Source organism: Typopeltis vanoorti, chromosome 16 (assembly GCF_054136105.1).
Source record: "Typopeltis vanoorti isolate ZY-2024b chromosome 16, IOZ_Tvanoo_1.0, whole genome shotgun sequence".
In the NCBI taxonomy this organism is placed as follows: domain Eukaryota; kingdom Metazoa; phylum Arthropoda; class Arachnida; order Uropygi; family Thelyphonidae; genus Typopeltis; species Typopeltis vanoorti.
Window position 1 is genome coordinate 53718018 of NC_143564.1, and position 19067 is coordinate 53737084.

Genomic DNA, 19067 nt, shown 5'->3' on the forward strand with positions numbered 1-19067 from the left:
GGAGAAAATAATATTGTTATTATCAATAGTACTAAATAAGCAAAAAGAGTTTTTTTTTCAGTATCACAAATATCAGTTTAATGTTTTTCAAGTTATAATTATGAATTATGTATTGATGATATTGAAGACAGAGTATCATATCAATGAGAATTTGCGATAATTAATCAATCAATTGAGAGACTTGGGGATTATAGTAAACAATTAATTAAAGTTTAGGGGCCACATGTCTAAGGTGATTAATTACCTAATCTGGTACCAGAAAGGGGAACTTACATATAGTGTTCTATTTAACAGTGCAGTTATCTGATGGGATGACTTTAACCACCTTAGCAATGCTATCATTCACTATGGATGTAAAATTCATACAATAAACAATAAATTAATTAACATCAATAATATATATATCCATAGTGTATCATTCACTATGGATGATATTGCACATCTTGCACAGCACAACAAAATCTGTCCATTGCTCATCATGCGCAGTAGAATAAAATCAGTCCATTGGGCATCATGCGCAGTAGAATAAAATTGCACATCCATTGCATATCACGTAAACATGCAATAGATAATGGTATAATGGGAAAGGTTGTTGGTGTGTTGCCTAGGTATGGCAATGATGAATTGAGACGGAGAGCCCGAATCATGAATGGGATGCTGGCAGAGCTGTGTTAGGAGACGGGAATGCAGCTTGTGGATGTATGGCATGTATTTGAGGGGAGAATGGAATTATACAGACATGACAGATTGCTTTTGAATTGCTTTGGAGTGAGTGACTGGATAAACTGATATTAATTAAAAGTACTGTGTGCGTGTTAGGTACATTTCAAATGGTGGCACACCGTTTGGCAACTCCTATAGGTAGAGATGACCTTGGTAATGCTTCTACCTGGTATCTCCACTTGTGCATGGCTCCCACTGAAGAGACCTCAATAAAGGTCAAAACTAGTCTGGGTAGTGCCCCCTTCCCTTAATGCATAACATTATACGTATCTGCAAGGAGATGTGTTTTGCATTATGGGAAATACTGAGATAGGAGTGATGTTAGCTTGCTCCACCTTTGCAACGAGTTGCCCGGTGTTGTACCACCTTAACCCAGTCCTGAAGATACTTTCAGGCGCAAACTTTGTTTGCTCACACTTGGATAAAGGATTAAACTAAATTTATCATAGTCTAACTAAGTAAAAAATAAACTTTCAACTCTTTCTCTAAATCCAGAGTAATTTAATGAAAAGGTGGCACACCGTTTGGCAACTCTTATAGTAGAGATGACTTTCTCCACTTGGGCCTGGTTCCCACTGAAGAGACCTCAATAAGGGTGGAAACTAGTCTGGGTAGTGGCCCTTCCCTTAATGCATAACATTATACGTATCTGCAAGGAGATGTGTTTTGCATTATGGGAGATACTGAGATAGGAGTGATGTTAGCTTGCTCCACCTTTGCAACGAGTTGCCCGGTGTTCTACCACTTTACCCCAGTCCTGAAGATACTTTCAGGCACAAACTTTGTTTGCTCACACTTGGGTAAAGGATTAAACTAAATTTATCATAGTCTAACCAAGTGAAAAATAAACTTTCAAAATAATCTACCTACATGTTCTTTTATATACTGTTGTCTGAAGTCTATATGACACAGTTGAACAATTGCAGATCTCTATTCTTCTCTAGTGCCTTATACATTTAGATATCTTTGCACACGTTTGATGAGTCCGAACTGGACCAACATGAAGTTGAAATCGTCCTCTCCTTGTAATTATTTCCATGATAATGGCCATCCCTGTCATAAAAAAAAAAAAAAAATCAGCTAATGCCTTTTTACTCCCGTATAGGGAGTAGGTGAGGCCATTTAGCCCTATCTAACTTTTGGAGACTGAGTGGGCAGTTCAATCTCCACTGGTACCCAATCAGAGGTAGCTGGCCCAAGGCTATCACTAATTAAGTGGCACGCAGTGAAGAGAGACGACTCAACAAGTGCCGCCATCTCATGGTCCCTAATCCTAACACTCGTATTTAATGTCTGAAATAATGTGGGTTCTACGGTTGATTTTCTTGAGTTTACGGGACGAAAAACCAGAATTTCCGGGAGAAAAAACCCACTTGCCCGTGCCAGAGATCGACTAACTCAGGAACCGGTTGAAAAAAGGCTTAGAAAAATTTCTTCTAGTCGCCGACTAGATTTGAAACCAAGAAGTCTTCCTTTGTGTGGTCAAGCACCGTTGTGCACAAATGCCACATCCACTGAGTTACAAAGGCTGTTCATCCCTGTCATTAACACAGTTATATAACAATGATGCTCATACACTAATATTCTTTGTTAGGTCTGATACCAGTTATTAGTTTTTCAAGGCTCCTAATGACAAACGCTTTCAAGTGTAGGCCATCTCTCTTATACAAATCCAATCTTCCCTGAAACTCACTTCACACATCCAAAACTTGCATCCATTCTTTCTACACAGCCTATTCATTGAATCATTTGCCATCATAACCCTTCTTTTTAATTCATTTTTATCATATCAAGGTAATATACTTACTATTTTCACTTTCTCGCTCTTCAGTCTTGCCTCTTCCAACAACCCTTTCATGTCCTCTCTCATACTGAACTTATTGCTAGTTAAGTTATTAGTACCTACTACAATTACAGTCTCATTTACTTTTGTTTTCTGTTTTTGAATTGCTTGCATTTTATTTTTAATTTTTGCTCCAGAAAAACTTGAAGTTATGACTTACTCATCAACAGCATGTTTTACAATAGAGCCACCATACCAAATAACATCCTTTTTTTTTTTTTTTTTTTTTTTTTTTTTTTTTTTACAAACAACGTTACTTAATTCTTGTTACTTACTGATTTACCTGATTCTGTGCTTTGTTGTTTCTTATTTTGCTGCTTAATTTTCCTGACTTTCTGTAATTCCCATATCGCGTGTCTGACAATCTGTTTTAACTTTGCTATTTTGGAGGTTAATTCATTTTCAATAACCTCCTTAGTGTGGCAAGTCTTCTTGTTTTCAGCTTTGCTGCTCTTCTTAGCGTTACTTTTTTTGTGTGTTTTTGGTGCCATTTTAAACTATATTTGATATTGCAATATCTTAACAAAAATATGTTATAAAACACAAAAATCTACACTAACATACTACAAAACACTAATTTTTAAAGAAAAAACAGGGGGTGTGAGGAATAGATCCATTGCATGAAGAGTGGTTGGTGAGTAGAATGCATTGCATGAGAGTGTGGTGAATGCGTACATATTGAAGGAGTTTATTGCACAGTGTGTTTTTGAGCTTTGTGTCTTGATAGTTTGATGCCTTTGACTCTGTTGAGGTCTCATGTTAATAATAATAATAATAAAGTTCAGTGAAATGCCAAATTATTGTGCACAGATTTGGTCACCCTGTTTTCTTGGTGATGAGGATATATGAGTAGATTCACAAAGGTGACAACTGATCTTTGGAATGTTGGGTATGAAGACAGATTGAGAGAATACAATTTGCAAAGCCTCATGAATAGGAAGAGTAGAGGGGATATGATTGTGACATTTTAAGTCAGTCAGGAGTTGTTACCAAATCAAATGGTGGAATGGGAGAGGGGAGGGGAGGATAGAACAAGAGGCCATTCCTGGAAACTCTATACAGAGGGTGTCAGCAAAGGAGTGACGAGTAGATCCATTGCATGAAGAGTGCATTCCACTCACCACCCATTGCATGGGTGGTGAGTGGAATGCATTGCATGAGAGTGTGGTGAATGCAGACATATCGAATGAGTTTAATGCATAGTTCGATGAGTTTTGTGTTTTGATAGATTGTCTTTGATGAGTCTTAACTCCTTCTTGTGTAAAAATTCTTGTGATAATAATAATAAATTACAGTGAAATGCCAGAACATGTACATAAGATTTAGTGTTGAGGTAGTTTATCTGTAATTTTGTGGTTTAATTCACAATACCAAAGCAACAAAATAAATACGACATACTCTTTTTTTTTTTTTTTTTTTTTCATTTAGGTGCTAATATTTCATTAGTTTTATTCCCAGCAATTTCACTGCACAAAAAAAAAAAAATGTATTTCATACTATGCAATCATTAATAATCAGTTATTAGTGGGAAACAGTTTTAAAATTATAACACAGCATAAAGAACTAAAGTCCTACTTTGGCACCATTATTGTTGGATAATGAGAAGTTTACAAGTATTAAGTTGATACTAAAATGACTGTCTTCCAGATTTTAGAAAATTGAAACAGTCATACTCATTGAAGTTTTCAGAATGCATGTTTTATAGCTGCTGCTGATACCATAAACAGTCTCTGTGACAGTGACTTTTGTATATTCCCCCCCCCCCCCCCCAATCTAATCCTGCATGAAGGGATGAAGAATAGTCAGCCAGTCCCAAATTGCCATAGTGATGATGGCAAATGTATTTCTTTTGTTGTCCAAGACAGATCTTCCTGTCTGTCCTTAGTAAACCAGTTCACAAATATATCATACTTCGTACACTCCTGGATGCAATAAAGGAGATGGTTCTTAGACGAATGAATGAGGGTTGCTAGTTTGATGTAAGGTTGGAACAAAATGTGGAACTTATGTTTATTAATCACTCTGGTTATCTTTTCTGATGTGCCCTGTATTTAAGGGATAGTAACAGTTTTGCACCCTCCAAGTCCTGTAAGTTGTTCATTGTGGCGGGATGACACCAGACAGAACAAGCAAAGCACATCAGGAGTATACATATATATGCTTCTGGTAGGGGTCATTCCAAATGTGAAGGTTGTTCCACTATGTCCAGCTAAATGCTAGCAGGCAAAGACAGGAGAGGAGATGAGTGCCACCTGCCCTTAGGTACCCACTATTTAGATATGAAGAAAACCTTACAGAATGTGATACTGGCTCAGTTATGGCTTTACAAACAAGGACCACATCATCTTTTGAAGGCACCAGGAGAGATTATGAAAAATGTGCTATTGGATCAGTGACCTTTACAAGAATATAAAGATATTTAAACATGAATTTCACCTGAGAAGTAGATTAATGATCAGAATATGGGCTGTTAGATCATTATATCATTGTATATCATTATATCAACTCAAGATTCTGCAACAAGAATTGGCATGCTATGAATGGTCCATAATCGGTATATGTAAAACAAGATGGCCAGAATCTGGAAATTAACAACAGAGAAAGGAAATCTTTTTTTTTTTACTCAGGTATAGGGCCGGCCGTAGGAATTTTACTGCTCCATGCAATAGCATATTTTGCTCCCCCTCCCCCTTAAAAAATTCTTTTAATGATGTCTTAAAAGTCATGATGGCAAGATAGGCTTCAACATGTCTGATCATAAATTCTAAATATTAGTAATGAAAATTCATAAGTTAATGAAAAATGATCATATAAAATAATTTTTACATTAAGAGAGAGAATTAATCTTTTAATGGTGGAATTTTGTCCTGAAAATGTGCATCGCATGGGTAATTAAAATCGATTGTTACTAATATCGAATCGCAATTACTGGAATCATAATTAGAAGTACTTCCCATGAGCTCAGAATTTTTGGTTTCTGTCCTGTCGCTTATTTTCTTTTGTATTAAATTAGCTATTTTGGTTTTTAGATATTTATGCAAAGCCCTGCTTTGTTTCTGATTATCGTGTTCTTTTTCCAATTTTCGTTTGTGATATTATGCACCTGATAGTTTTTTCTTTTATCAGACATATTGGAATGTTAAAATATTTTAAAAGCTAAATCCTAAATTTTAAAAAATATACAGTATAATGATGTTTTATTATGCAAAAATTTAACTAACGACATCATTATATCAATTTATTCCAACAGAGAAGGAATAAATGACTTTTTCATATAGTTTAAGTTTGATCCAAAAGCATCATAGACCTTTAGTAAGATTAAAGGGTAAACCATTAAATCATATGGCGATCAGGAAATGGATCTCTTTTATGACCAAATCAATAATAACCTGATCCATGAAACATCTAAGAAAGACTTTTTAATAGTACAAGGGTATTGGAATGAAAAAATTGGAATAGAACATCTTACCTAACTAACGCACTTTACCCACACAGAAAAGTTTACGAAAATGGAGCTGGATCTCCCCAGATGGAAGAATACTGAACCTAATTGATTATATACTTATAAAAACCAAATATAAAACTTGTATAAACTCAGCAAGAACTAGATCTTTCCCAGGTTCTGACATTGGAAGTGCCATAATTTAGTCATAGTAATATTTATGTTGAAATTTGGATTTAGAACCATGAGAAAAATAAAGTTGCATGATACCTCATTCACAAATCCTTGAAAATCATATGTTCCAACTAGGACAATTGCTCCTCAGACATACTTTTGACACTTGCTCTATTTTCACATCTCTCTCTCTCTCTCTCACCATATGATCCCCATGCAGCACTATACCATTCTAATGCAGTCATTCTTCTTTGACTTGTCTATTACTGGCACCTTCTTGCACTTCCACCTACCAATATCCTATCTCCTCTCTAAATATTCTATCTCATTCTTCACATTCTTTGATTCATTCCCTCAGCCTTACCAATTATTTTCTGATATCCTCATTTGTGTTCATATCTTTTATGTTAGCTTCTTTACCATTCTTCATTTGTTCTTTTGCATCATTCTCTCTCTCTCTTACTACACTCTGTCATGTCATTCCCTACATTTATGCTACATTTACTGTTCTTGACTTTTGCAACACTCCTAAACATCCTATGTTGTTTTATAGCCAGTAAGCAAAACTAAAGATCGATAACTACGATCTATAAGTTTCATGCTGAAAAACTATCGGCGAAGGCAATTCGAAGTAAAGGTGGAGCAAGCTCCCTCACTATTCTTGATATTTTCTCATAATGTAATGTCATTACATTATGAGGAGAGGTCACTACCCAGACTGGTTTCAACCTTTTTTTTTTTTTTTTGAGGTCTCATAGGTACACCTTTATGGCATTTGTATAGTGAAGGTATGTAAGTTCTTTTCACTAAGCTTTGTTATCTTCCAGGTCTACCTATGAGACCTTAAAAAAAAAAGGTTGAAACCGGTCTGGGTAGTGACCTCTCCTCATAATGTAATGACAGTACATCTCCTGGTAGCTGTGTTTTACATTATGAGAAAATATCAAGAATAGTGAGGGAGCTTGTTCCACCTTTACTTCGAATTGCCTTCGCCGATAGTTTTTCAGCATGAAACTTATAGATCGTAGTTATCGATCTTTAGTTTTGCTTACTGGCTATAAAACAACGTAGGATGTTTATCCCCTTAAATCCATAACTTGTCGACATAATCTTACTACACAGTATTGCCATAAATACTGTTACAACTTCTGCACACCATCACGCTGCCCACAGAATTGCATGGGCCTGATTCCATGGCACTGTATGCAGCCAGCATTCATATATTTATCAGTAGAGAGTTGTCTAGCTGTACAGGTTAACATGCAGTAGGGAGGTTATGAGAAATGTTTAGCTGTAATAGCACTTCACAAGGTTGGAATGCAGCCACCTGTTATTTTCAGCATACTAAAAACATTCAGGATCAGACTATTAACTGTTATGATGATACAGAAGATGTATCTGACCACCAATGAACAGGTCGTTCATGCTGCATTAGGATGCAATCTTATATAGGCTCTCATCCTCGGATCATCAGTTAGTACACGTGACTTGCTCTCTGTGAAACATTCATCTCTTGCAACATCATTTTCTGCATTCTCATAGGATTACAGTGGTGGTAGTGGTGTACCTCTATAGCCCTCAGAAGCTATGAAGGTCATCAGTTAGTACACGTGAGAGCAAGTCACGTGTACTAACCGATGACCTGAGGATGAGAGCCTATTGTCGTTCAACTGGACACCTCCTAACACCACAACTTATGTGGTGTTATCAGAGTGTGATAAAATCAAAGGCATTCTTGCAGTATATGAACACAGACATAGATATCCTCTTCACAGACGAGAAGATTATCACCATTGAAAAGTTATTTAACTGCCAAAAATGATCAGCTATATGCCCTGGATGCCATAGCATCCAGGATTCAGAGAGGTCATCACCCCACATCAGTGATGGTTTGGTGGGGGTATCCAAATTACATTTCTGTGAGAAATGGGTTAAACCTCTTCCAAAGTGTATTAAGATATCATGCTAGAACCTGTGGTACAGACCCTGAACAACACCTTGTTTCATAGTAGGCAGTGGACCTTCCAACAGGATTCAGCCCCTGCACACAAAGCAAGGACCACAAAACAGTGGTTACAGTGGTTGGAGGTGAATGTGCCTGACCACATATTACCATCTGATTGGCTGTCTGGAAGTCCTGATCTGAAGTAGCCTGTAAGAAACAACACCCCAGCATCGCTAGCCTGAAGGTGGATTTGGAGCAAGTAGCAGCAGCAGCATTTCTGTTGGATGCTGCCATCAATATGTGGCTTTGGGCATGTGTGAAGGCAAAAGGGGGAGACATTTTACATATTCAATGCTGCTATAGCTGTAAATGATTTACTGATAGATTAAAGGTTTATGCGCTGTTCAAGTTGTAACAATATTTATGGCTAGACTAGGTAATGAATAGATATGTCACATTTCACAAAATGAAGTTTGTTTGAGATATCTGGGAGAGAGATAGGACTTTATCAAATCAAGGTCTATTAGCGCTAATCAAGGTCTAGAAGGCAGATTGTTTTGAGTATTACCAGCAGCTATGAAACATTCCCCAAACCTCATCAAGTATGGTTATATTAATTTACCAAAAATTTGGGAGACAGTCATTTACAGTTTACCTCAATACTTGTAAATGTCCTTTTAAGATCATCTTAATATTTGTAAACATCTCTTTATCCAACATTAGATGGCACCAAATTATGGCTTTAGTTCTTTGTGTTATAATTTTAAAACTCTTTCCACTAAAACTTTAAAACTCTTTTCACTGGTTATTAGTGTTTGCATAGTATGACAAACTATTTGTGCTCTGATGATGCTGGATATAAACCAGCAAGATATTAACAGTTAAATAAATATTTATTTGTTTTGTTCATTTGGTGTTAACAGTGAATTACAGTGAACAGCCATTTAAAATGTTGCAAATTGCTATCCTGATCGGATAGTTTACTTCTCACCAGCCAACAGACTGGAGTTTGAATTTCACTGTGATATAGATATTTGTGGGTCTTTAAGTGGTGGGCGATTTTTGTTGCCCACAGTATGTGGGCAAAAAAAGCTAGTGTGAAACTCTCTCCCACTTATTGGAAACCTGAAGTGCCTTGAAAAAAAGTTATATTTTTGGTCTCTAGAGCATATGAATCAAATTATCTAACCTTTATTTCATTCATGGTATTGAAAATATGGAGTAGATTTATAACCTTTCAGTCAGGGATAGAAATAACATAAAAAAAATAATGATGGCACTTTAATTGATATAAGGGTTGTGATTGTCACACTGATTTCAGAGTAAATAGCCAGACACAGAATGCAGTTTAAGTTGAAATGATTTGAGGAAACAGAAGAGTTACTCTTCCAAATGTTCACTCAGCTGGGCATTGGCTGTGGAAGTGATAAGCCAGGACACTATAAAAGCTACATGTATTTGAGTACCAAGTACATTGATGAAAAATCATAATTCAAAAAATAACCTCATGATGATGATGGTGATGATGGTCTCTCAGCCGTATCATTATAGGAGACAAAGCATAAATTCTTGTTTTACTTCTGAAACAGGGATTGTCAGTGGAATGGAAAATTCCACTGACAATCTCAAGATTGTCAAGTGGAATTTTCAAGAAAAGTCAAGAAAAGTTAATGTGGTTCATTCAACAGGAAAAGTGATGTTTTTTTAGGATAATCAGAGGGTGATACTGAAGTATATGTAGAATGGGTCAGCAATCACTTATGGTTCATAATTTGTAAAACTATAAGAAATAAATTGCATAAATTGCCCATGAGAAAAAAATAAATTGCACATTAAAATATCATAATCATCAAATTCCTGATATATTTATGCTATGGATGTTTGTGAGGTCTTTTAGGTGGTAGATTTTCACATCCCCTGATATGTTTACACTGGGGGGGGGGGGTTGAGGATATTACGATAGTACTATGTGTATGTGTGTGTGGGGGGGTGTATGGAGTGTCGAGGAGAGATAGTACCTCTCCACTTGGACAGTCACACACAACTGTGGTTCAGATGGATTGGTTCTCTCTCTCTCTCTCTCTCTCTCTCTTTGGGCACCCAGCTCTCACTTATAGCTCCAAGAAGCTACTGTAAACTGGTAGTGGCCACAAAACCCAGTAAACTGTGTCGACACACAGGCTAAACTAAGTGAGGGTAGCCAGATATGGCGATCTCAAGCAGCGACTGTATTCAGTGAATCAGCTGCAAACAGCATCTGTACTCCATGTTAGGAGCAGCTGAATCCAGGTCTAGGAGTGGTGGTTGACACTTGACGAAACTTAACTATTGAAACTGAATGAACTCTAACCAACCTAAAGATGCATGCCAGCTCGACCATCGCCCTGTCAAACAAGGGTTGCACAATCACAACAAATGACACCAAACTGGACAGAACTGTTCGGACTCCCCAGAGACAGACAGAAATGGAAAGGGTTCATTCATCCTCATCATCATCTACATAGATGATGGAAGAGAAAAGAAGAAGAAGACTATGTGAAAACATTGTATCATTACTAACTTCTTATTGACAGTTTTCCTCCACAGGCAGTGCCCCAGTCAGCATGAAATTCTGTCTTCTTGTATTGCTATATTATATTGGTTTAAACCAATAAGAATACAATATGGTAAGAAAACAATCCCGTCCTCCTTTGTTTGGTATCCAGGTAGATACCTACTAATGGGGTGCCCCACATAGGTGAGGATTTGGCATTTGGTCAGAAGCCCTAGTTGGTTCTCACTTCTTCAAAGGCTATGTGTTATCCAGCTTTGACTCTTAAGCACTTATTATTATTATTATGTGAACTCTCCAGAGAGGGCCTTCCCCCTTCTGGGCCAACAGGATCTAAATATCTTTCATCTCTCTCTCTCTCTCTCTCTCTCTTTGAACATATTTTTGAACATACATCCACAACACCTAACTCTCCCATTTCACACACACACACATACACGTTCAGCACATCATGAAAAAAACCTGGGCCTCATATGCATCCTAACTACATCTTACTTAGCTTTTAGAGATGACTTCATATTCTCACAAGCCACAAAACTCATATATTTCTATCATAACTTTTTTCCTCCATCTATTTCTTGAAGTTTGAAGATCACATTTCATCAGCTTGTGTTTCTGTGCACAATTCCAAAGGCCAGATGTCATCTTAGTTTCCTGCTACTGAGTCTACATGTAGTCTTATCAGTTCCTTGTAAAGTGGGTAAATAACTTTCTTAAACCTACAATCATTATAATAGATTTATGGACTCAGGTACCACTTTGTGGTGGTTTTCCTCTTTCAGTCATTTCCAACCCTAGGTGACTTTGTAGGCAACACAGTCACCTAGGGTTGGAAAACACTAAATCCCACCAAGAACACTTTCCTACAAAGTGTTCTTGGTGGGATTTTTACAGGGCAGTAATAAATCTACCCTGTAAAATTTTAACAGGGTAGATTTTTACAGGAGCTGTGTGTTCACAGGGTCGGTTTGCCTGTTCTGGGGGATGAAAAACCTGAGTTAATGAGTGCAAAAAAAAACCCTCTTTCCGTATGAGACTGGCTAACTCACCTTTCGTCGAAAGAGACCAGATAAATGTTCCTCACATCTTTGACGGGAATTGAACCCTGGTCTTTCTGATCAAAGGGCTTTGTCTATACTGACTGAGCTATCGAGGCACTCAAGTAAAAAAACTTTAATAACATTAACATGAAAGTATTTTGATAAGACTTTTGACAATATACAGCATAGTCTGTTACATAAATTGGAGGATATAGGATTGGATTATAAACTCTTAGCTTGGATAAGAGGATGGCTGATTGATAGACATCACAAAAAGTGGTGTTTGGTGATGTCAGTCTGCATGATTTAAGGTAACTAGTGGTGTACCCCAGGGATTAGTCCTTGGTTCATTGTTATTCACTCTCTGTGTTAATGGCACTGGGAAAGATTTGTCATGAGATATACAGTTTTTTGCTGATGATCATTCAGAGATAGGCAGGACCATCAGAAATGCATATGACATGTAATACTTGCAGAATGATTTGATTAGGCTGGAATTGTGGGCATGTGAAAATGGCTATAAGTTCAGTGTTAGAAAATGTACAGTTGGGCACTTTGGTGTAATGAGATATCCAATGGTGTGTTATATTGGTAGGATTATGCTAAAATAAACTGATCAGGCTAGTGATCTTGGATTTTTTGTAGATAGGAAATTGAACTTGAGGAGCTGTAAAGTAAAGATTGTAAATACAACTCAAAGGATAAGTGTCATACTGAAACAAACATTGACATGTATGGAAAAGGATATCATTTTGCCTCTTTACAAAATCATGATACAACTTCACCTGGTTATGCATAGATCTGTTTTCCTGATTTTTTGAGATGATGCCATTACAGACGGTGCAAAAGATGCAAAGGATAAATATTAAAGATATCAGGACTGTGAAGTGTAAATTATGAGGACAGATTCAGAATTTGTGGACTGCAGCAGACACTAGCAAACAAAAAAGGCTGACATACAAATTTCTGAAATGGTTATACAGGATGTGATTTTTTGGTATATTTTTCAATTGCCTTTTCACTTTTGACAGGGGCACAGAACATTAGTTTTGTACCTAGCATGCAGTAATTATCTGTGTGCCATAGGAAATGATGCATCTTTATTTCATAAAAGTTGTGAAATCGAGATAGTGCAAAATATAGGGTAAATGTAAATTTTGTTCCCCCTCTCTTCCTGCATAAATGAAGATGATGATTTCTCAACAACTTCTGATTGGGGGTTCTTGGTGTTATCTATAAGAAATTTGCCACCATTTATTAATGTAGCAAATTAATAAGTGGTAGAAATCAGCATTAATCAATCAATTAAATCATTATTAAATAAATATAGAATAATAATGGCTTTTTTGTCACCACTGAAGTTAATTATCATGCTGTACTTATATTTAATTTAAATAAAAATAATTGTAATTTGTGTTTGTTTCCTTTAGTTCAACGTGTAGATAGCAAAAGTATATCCAATTTCTTAGATAAAAACAGAAAAATGCTTTTATTAGAGGTAAGCAAGCATAGCACTTTATTTTAACATTTGTGAGGTAATAATTATAAGATATGATGGCAAAAGACTCTTGAAACTGATTTTTGTAATTTAATATTGTAGTAATATTTTTATATCTTTCATATTAACACCTGAAATTCATTTCCACTGTGTATGAAAAAATTATGTACAAGATATACTTTAAGTTGTGATTATTGTTCTTTAATGTCTCAAAAATTTAGGGTGTCATTAATATTACATATTTTTACAACTCGAGTTCCAGCCTATTACATGCACCTTTATGATAAGCTTTATCATAGTTTCTCAGATTTAAATTTTGATTTATGAATGACAGCTGACTTTTCCAGTTGATTGTATAGACCAGTGATCTTCAACCTTTCACCTCTCAGGGTGCAGACAAAATCTGTTGACTTTTTTTTTTAGAGAGAGTAGTCAAATTAAGTCCTCAGTATCAGAGTTGGAGGTAGGACAGAATACTTGAAAATGTACTATAAACAGTAAAATTTAGGGAAAATAGATATATCGCATCCATTGAAAGATTACAATGGTCAATAGATATACAAAACAGAAAATAACAAAATATCTGTCCAGATCAAAAAATAAAATTAAAATTATGAAATTAATACATTTATTTATGAGAAGATAGAGCCTCCATAGCTCGGTCAGTATAGATGAAACTCGAGTTTTTCGTCCTCCAGAACAGGCAAACCGGCCAGTGAACACACACACACACACACACACATCTACAGACATAGGACACACCGGGAGGCATAGGGCTAACCACCTTATCCTCAAGGCGGTCACGGTTTTGAATCGTAATAGGCCGTGCCTAATATGAACGTAACAGGCCACTAGGCCTAATATACATACAAGGAAGAAGAAGAAGATTTCTGAGAAGATATGCATACGTTCAATGCAATATTTGAGGCTGCAAATATTAGAAAGTTTATTAATATTTACTTCAAGGTTCGTGACACATGATCTTAAAATGTTATGCAAATAATTGTTTGAAAATCTTGTAGTACACTTTGATTTGACTGTTTTTGTTTTTGAAAATGTTGATTCACAAATATATCTGCTACCAAAAATGGAGAACATGGTTGCTGCAAATCTCTTTAGGTTCAGAAACATATCAGGTAGTGCTGAATATAGTGACCGAGAATTTCATAGAGCCTGATATATCATAGACATCTATTATTTTGGATGAAAACTGATACTGAAATGCTACCAATTTGTTTCCTTTAAATGACGTCAGTGACCAACAGTCTACGTACATAGCTACGGACATAGACTGTTGGTCATTGACACTTTTAGTTATCATTTATTCACATATTGTTAATAAAAGTTGGTGCTATCAAACGTATATAAAAATTTGAAAGAGGTAGACTTTCTGGGAGACCAACAGCTACATTGAATTGCTTCAGGGGCTGCATGCAGCCCACGGATTATGGGTTGGGGACCCCTGGTATACACTATTCTTAAGAAATGCAATAGGGAGAGTTTCAAAGGAGTGGAAAGAAGGCTAAATAGTGACTCTGTAGCAATTGTTTCCAAATATAGACAATAGGATCTCTCTATTTTTAATTCTGCTTAAGTTATTGGAAAGAGCAGTTAGGAAGAATTAGAAAGACCAGAATACAGAATTGCATTGATAAACTTAGTAGGGGAATATTTTACTATAGCAGTCTGCATGCATTTTATGAAAAAAAAAAGTGACAAATGTGCTTGATGAGGAGGAGTAAACAATTTGCTCTGAAGATGCTGGATGGAAATCCATTGAAATACTAGCAACTTAATAATTTAATTATTTGTTTTATTCTCCTGTTGTTTATAGTATGAAGCATTGCTATGAATAATCTCCAGCACTTTAGCCTTTTATTGCTTCTAAGTAATTGGTTATCTAAGGATACCAGCAAATTGTGTATGAGAATATCATCACAGAAAAGGTAGTGAATGGTGTGTGCCAAAAGCTTTTATCTGCTTTTGGTTACTATGGTTCAATATATTTGTTAATTATTTTTCATATGGATTGACAAGAGATATTCAGTTATGTGCTTATGATACACTGTTTGGGAGTCTTATGCTGAGTGCTGCTGATGTCAACTTCAGCTCTTTCAGAAAGATTGATATTGACTTTTAATTTTGATAGATTGAGTTGCATTTTAATGTTGCAAGTGTGACAAGATTTTGCATTTCATAGTACAGAGGTGCGATGTTATATTCTATATTGGTTGAACTGTACTCAATATGCAGAGTGGATCCCAAAGCTCAAAATGTTGCACTCGGCTATTAAACTGAATCCAACATTATTTACAAAACTTTTTCAAGTTTTGTAAATAATGTTGCACTCCTAAACAAATACAGTTTAAGTTTCCAACTTATTTAAATAAACTGAATTACAGCTGTGAAAATTGGTATGAAAATCAGCAACAAAAAAAAGACCATAACTGTGAAAATAGGCAGGAACATAGAGAAGTTCATCCTCATTCTCATTTTGCAAACTTTGGACAATTCTATATGACGTTTCGTGCACTTCATCAGATAAAGAATTTGAAAAAATACTGAGTCAACATATCAAAATACCATATGGCTTTGCTACGTTGATGATGTATTCGCTATTTGGCCACATGGCTCTGATACACTCCTCGCCTTCCTAACGCAATTAAACAACCAACACCCCAGAATCAAGTTCACACTGGAAAAAGAGGAAAACAACAGCCTCCCTTTCCTAGACACACTAATCACCTGCCAGCCTGATGGAACCTTGGTTTTCTCAGTTTATAGAAAACCCACCCATACAGGCAGGTACATTCACCAACAATCCCCCCCCCCCCCTCACAACAATATGGAGTTATTAAGACACTATACAACAGGGCTAAACTATTATGTTCAAATGACAATGCCCTATCCACTGTCCACTGAACTAAATCACATTCTTAACACTTTCTCAGCCAATGGCTACAATCCCCAAAAATTCAAAAAATACTAAAACCAGTAAACCACAACTCCTCTTCCACCCCCTTTCACAATAAAGATTACTCTAAATCCATTACCATTCCCTACATCCGCGGCACCTTGGGAAAAAATTACCAAAATTCTAAAAAAACGACCTGACCTCTTGTTATAACCATATAGAAAATTTGCATCCCTTATCCGCTCCACTAAAGACCAACCACTTCTCCTAGACCTACCTGGTGTATACAAGGTCCCTTGCAGCTGTAAGCTGTCCTACTTTGGCCAAACAGGCAGGACAGCTAATATCAAAATTTCGGAACACAAGGACTACAACCGGTTTCACCAGTACAGCCACTCTGGGCTTGCAGACCATGCTCTGGATACATGCCACAGAATACGGTGGAAGAAAGCCACAATAATACGCCGCAGCAAGTTTAAATTTGAAAGACTATTCATAGAATCAGCCTCAGCTCTAAGAAACATGCCAAACCTCAACAGATTTGGATGCATGAGACTGCCCCAAAATATGGGAGACGTACATCTTGAGAACTTCAGCCCAGTGGCCAAGAATACCTAATATAGCATGCTAGGGGGCATCATCAGGACTTTAGAAAAAACAGTAGTTTCCTCGCTTCGACCTCATTTGCTGTTTTTAGTGCCTGCATGCACGTGTCGTAATCTCATGTTCCCATGAAGATGGCAATGTGACGTTGCTGAAATATAGGAAGTATATATTAAAGTTTATTTTAATTTATATTCCAGTTTACGTTGTGAATTCCTTAAGTTATTTAGTAATCATGTGCAACCAACATATAAGCCTTTCTACAAGAATCCTCATTCTCAGTGGAGAAGCTCTGCAACAAGTAAAATATTTCAGCTATTTAGGCACAATTCTTAGGAAAGATGGTAAATTAAATATGGATATAGGCAACAAAATAAACAAAACTGGTATGATAGCAAGTGAACTGAATAAATTTATATGGAATAAGAGAGAAATTAGCCAATGCACTAAGCTAAATATATATATACACAAAGCAGTATTTAAACCAATTTTAACTTATGGATCTGGGAGTTGGATTGGAAATAAAGCAGTTTATCAAAGACTTGAGACAACGACGTGAGAGTTCTGAGAAAAATTAGAGAAGTATCAGTGGCAGAAAACCATATTAAAAATGAAGATATAAGGAAGGAACTGGCATTGTTGGCATTCAAGAATTGTGTGAGCAGAGCTAATTTAAGATGGTATGGTCATTAAACCAAATGGCAGAGAAAATATTAGTAAAACAGGTGTTTGATGCTAGGAAAAATTTAGAGGAAGACCCAGATCTAGGTTTGATGCAGTTAAATGTGCCCTAGAAAACAGAAATGTGAGATAGGACAGTATCAGAGTATTGACAAGTGATAGACTAATTTGAGGAGAAATTCTTTCTAGAAGATTAGCAATAATGTCAATTAGTCATGTAGTACTGTCATAGTATCCTGTACACCCCTTGAGGACACATATCAGGAAAGTGATGATAACGATTTTTTTCAATACACATGGCACAAACTGTGAGAACAAAGAGTTACCTCTGGAAAGTATGTAATAGTAACAAAGGTGTGAAGACTAGTTTTTTTGTTTGGATGGATGTGTCAATCCTATAAAATCCCTTTAACAACTTATATGCGTCTATCATGTCCCTTCTTTTTCACCTATCAACTGCATTTGTAATACACAGACCTTCAGGCTGTCCTCATAGAAAATATTCCATAGACCTGTAACAATCTCAGTCACATGTCTCTGGATTTTCTCCACCATATTCTCATTCCTTTCATAAAATTACACTGCCTCTTATACAGTATAATTTTCTTTTCTACCCATTCCTGAATTCTGCCTTTTACCAACCTCCAATTCTCAAGCTACTCCAAAACTTCTCCCAAGATAGTGATGAGCTGTAAAACAACTCAGTCAGAGGAGCTGCCATGCATATTCTTGTAATATATGGCTGATATCCCATCTCTTCCCAAGACTGTATTTGCATTAAGGTTCTCCGGTATCTTAAGCACCTTCAATTCAGCTACTGTTGTTCTCATCTCATCATTGTCAAATCAGGCACTTCAGTATCTCTACCAAACGGTACACACTTGCAAAATGAACACTCGGTATCTCAACTACTTTATCTACTGTTGCTCCCGTAGTCTTGCTACCTCTTGTTCTGCCACAGCTTTCTTCTATTTCCTCATTCCTACTTCCTTTCAATTCTATATCACTTACTTTTGTTTCTTCATTCTTGCATTCTCTCACTCCCTCAGTCTCACTAGCATTTGTTTCATTTATTTACACTAAACTTCAGTCTGTTTCCCATTGGTTGATATCTTGTAATCTAACAAAATATCACACTTTTTTTACAAATCCATACTTTTTTTCTCTCCTCCTGTTCAATATCTCCAGTAAAACATTTTTCACCTTTCACACATGTTATACTCACGACATCGGAACATTTTCGAAAAGTCTACATTGTTAATAGCATTTGATTTTCACACTCCTCAGTTTATAGACCTTGTGTGTACTGCCATTGTGTTCTGTTCAAGGCAAGATTCAAAAATTTAATAAAAAAAAAAAAAGACAGTAAAAAATCCACAAAGTCAACAATCATTCAGGCACACTAAGCTATCAGAAATAAACAATAGTACACTAAAATGTAAGCAGTATCATCAATTATTACACAACATAGCACTTTTCCACCATATTTTATTAATGGCATAACTGGTAATTAATTTACGGAATTGACAACGCATATAAAGTAAATTAATTAAAGATAACTTTAATGAATCACTTCTATATTTCGGCAATGTCACATTGCCATCTTCGGGAACATAAAGATATGGTATGTGCACTAAGGAACTAACAAAGCAA

At 36.2% G+C, this 19067-nt stretch overlaps 1 protein-coding gene across 1 annotated transcript in view; it reads left to right on the forward strand.

Moving 5' to 3' along the window:
* Nucleotides 1-19067, forward strand: part of LOC150098025 (cilia- and flagella-associated protein 100-like) — a 205421-nt gene that overhangs the window by 36440 nt on the left and 149914 nt on the right. Inside the window, exon 3 of the mRNA XM_090406657.1 lies at nt 13149-13216. Within this exon, the coding sequence (XP_090262783.1) occupies nt 13149-13216 (68 nt within the window). The remainder of the gene's footprint in view (nt 1-13148; nt 13217-19067) is intronic.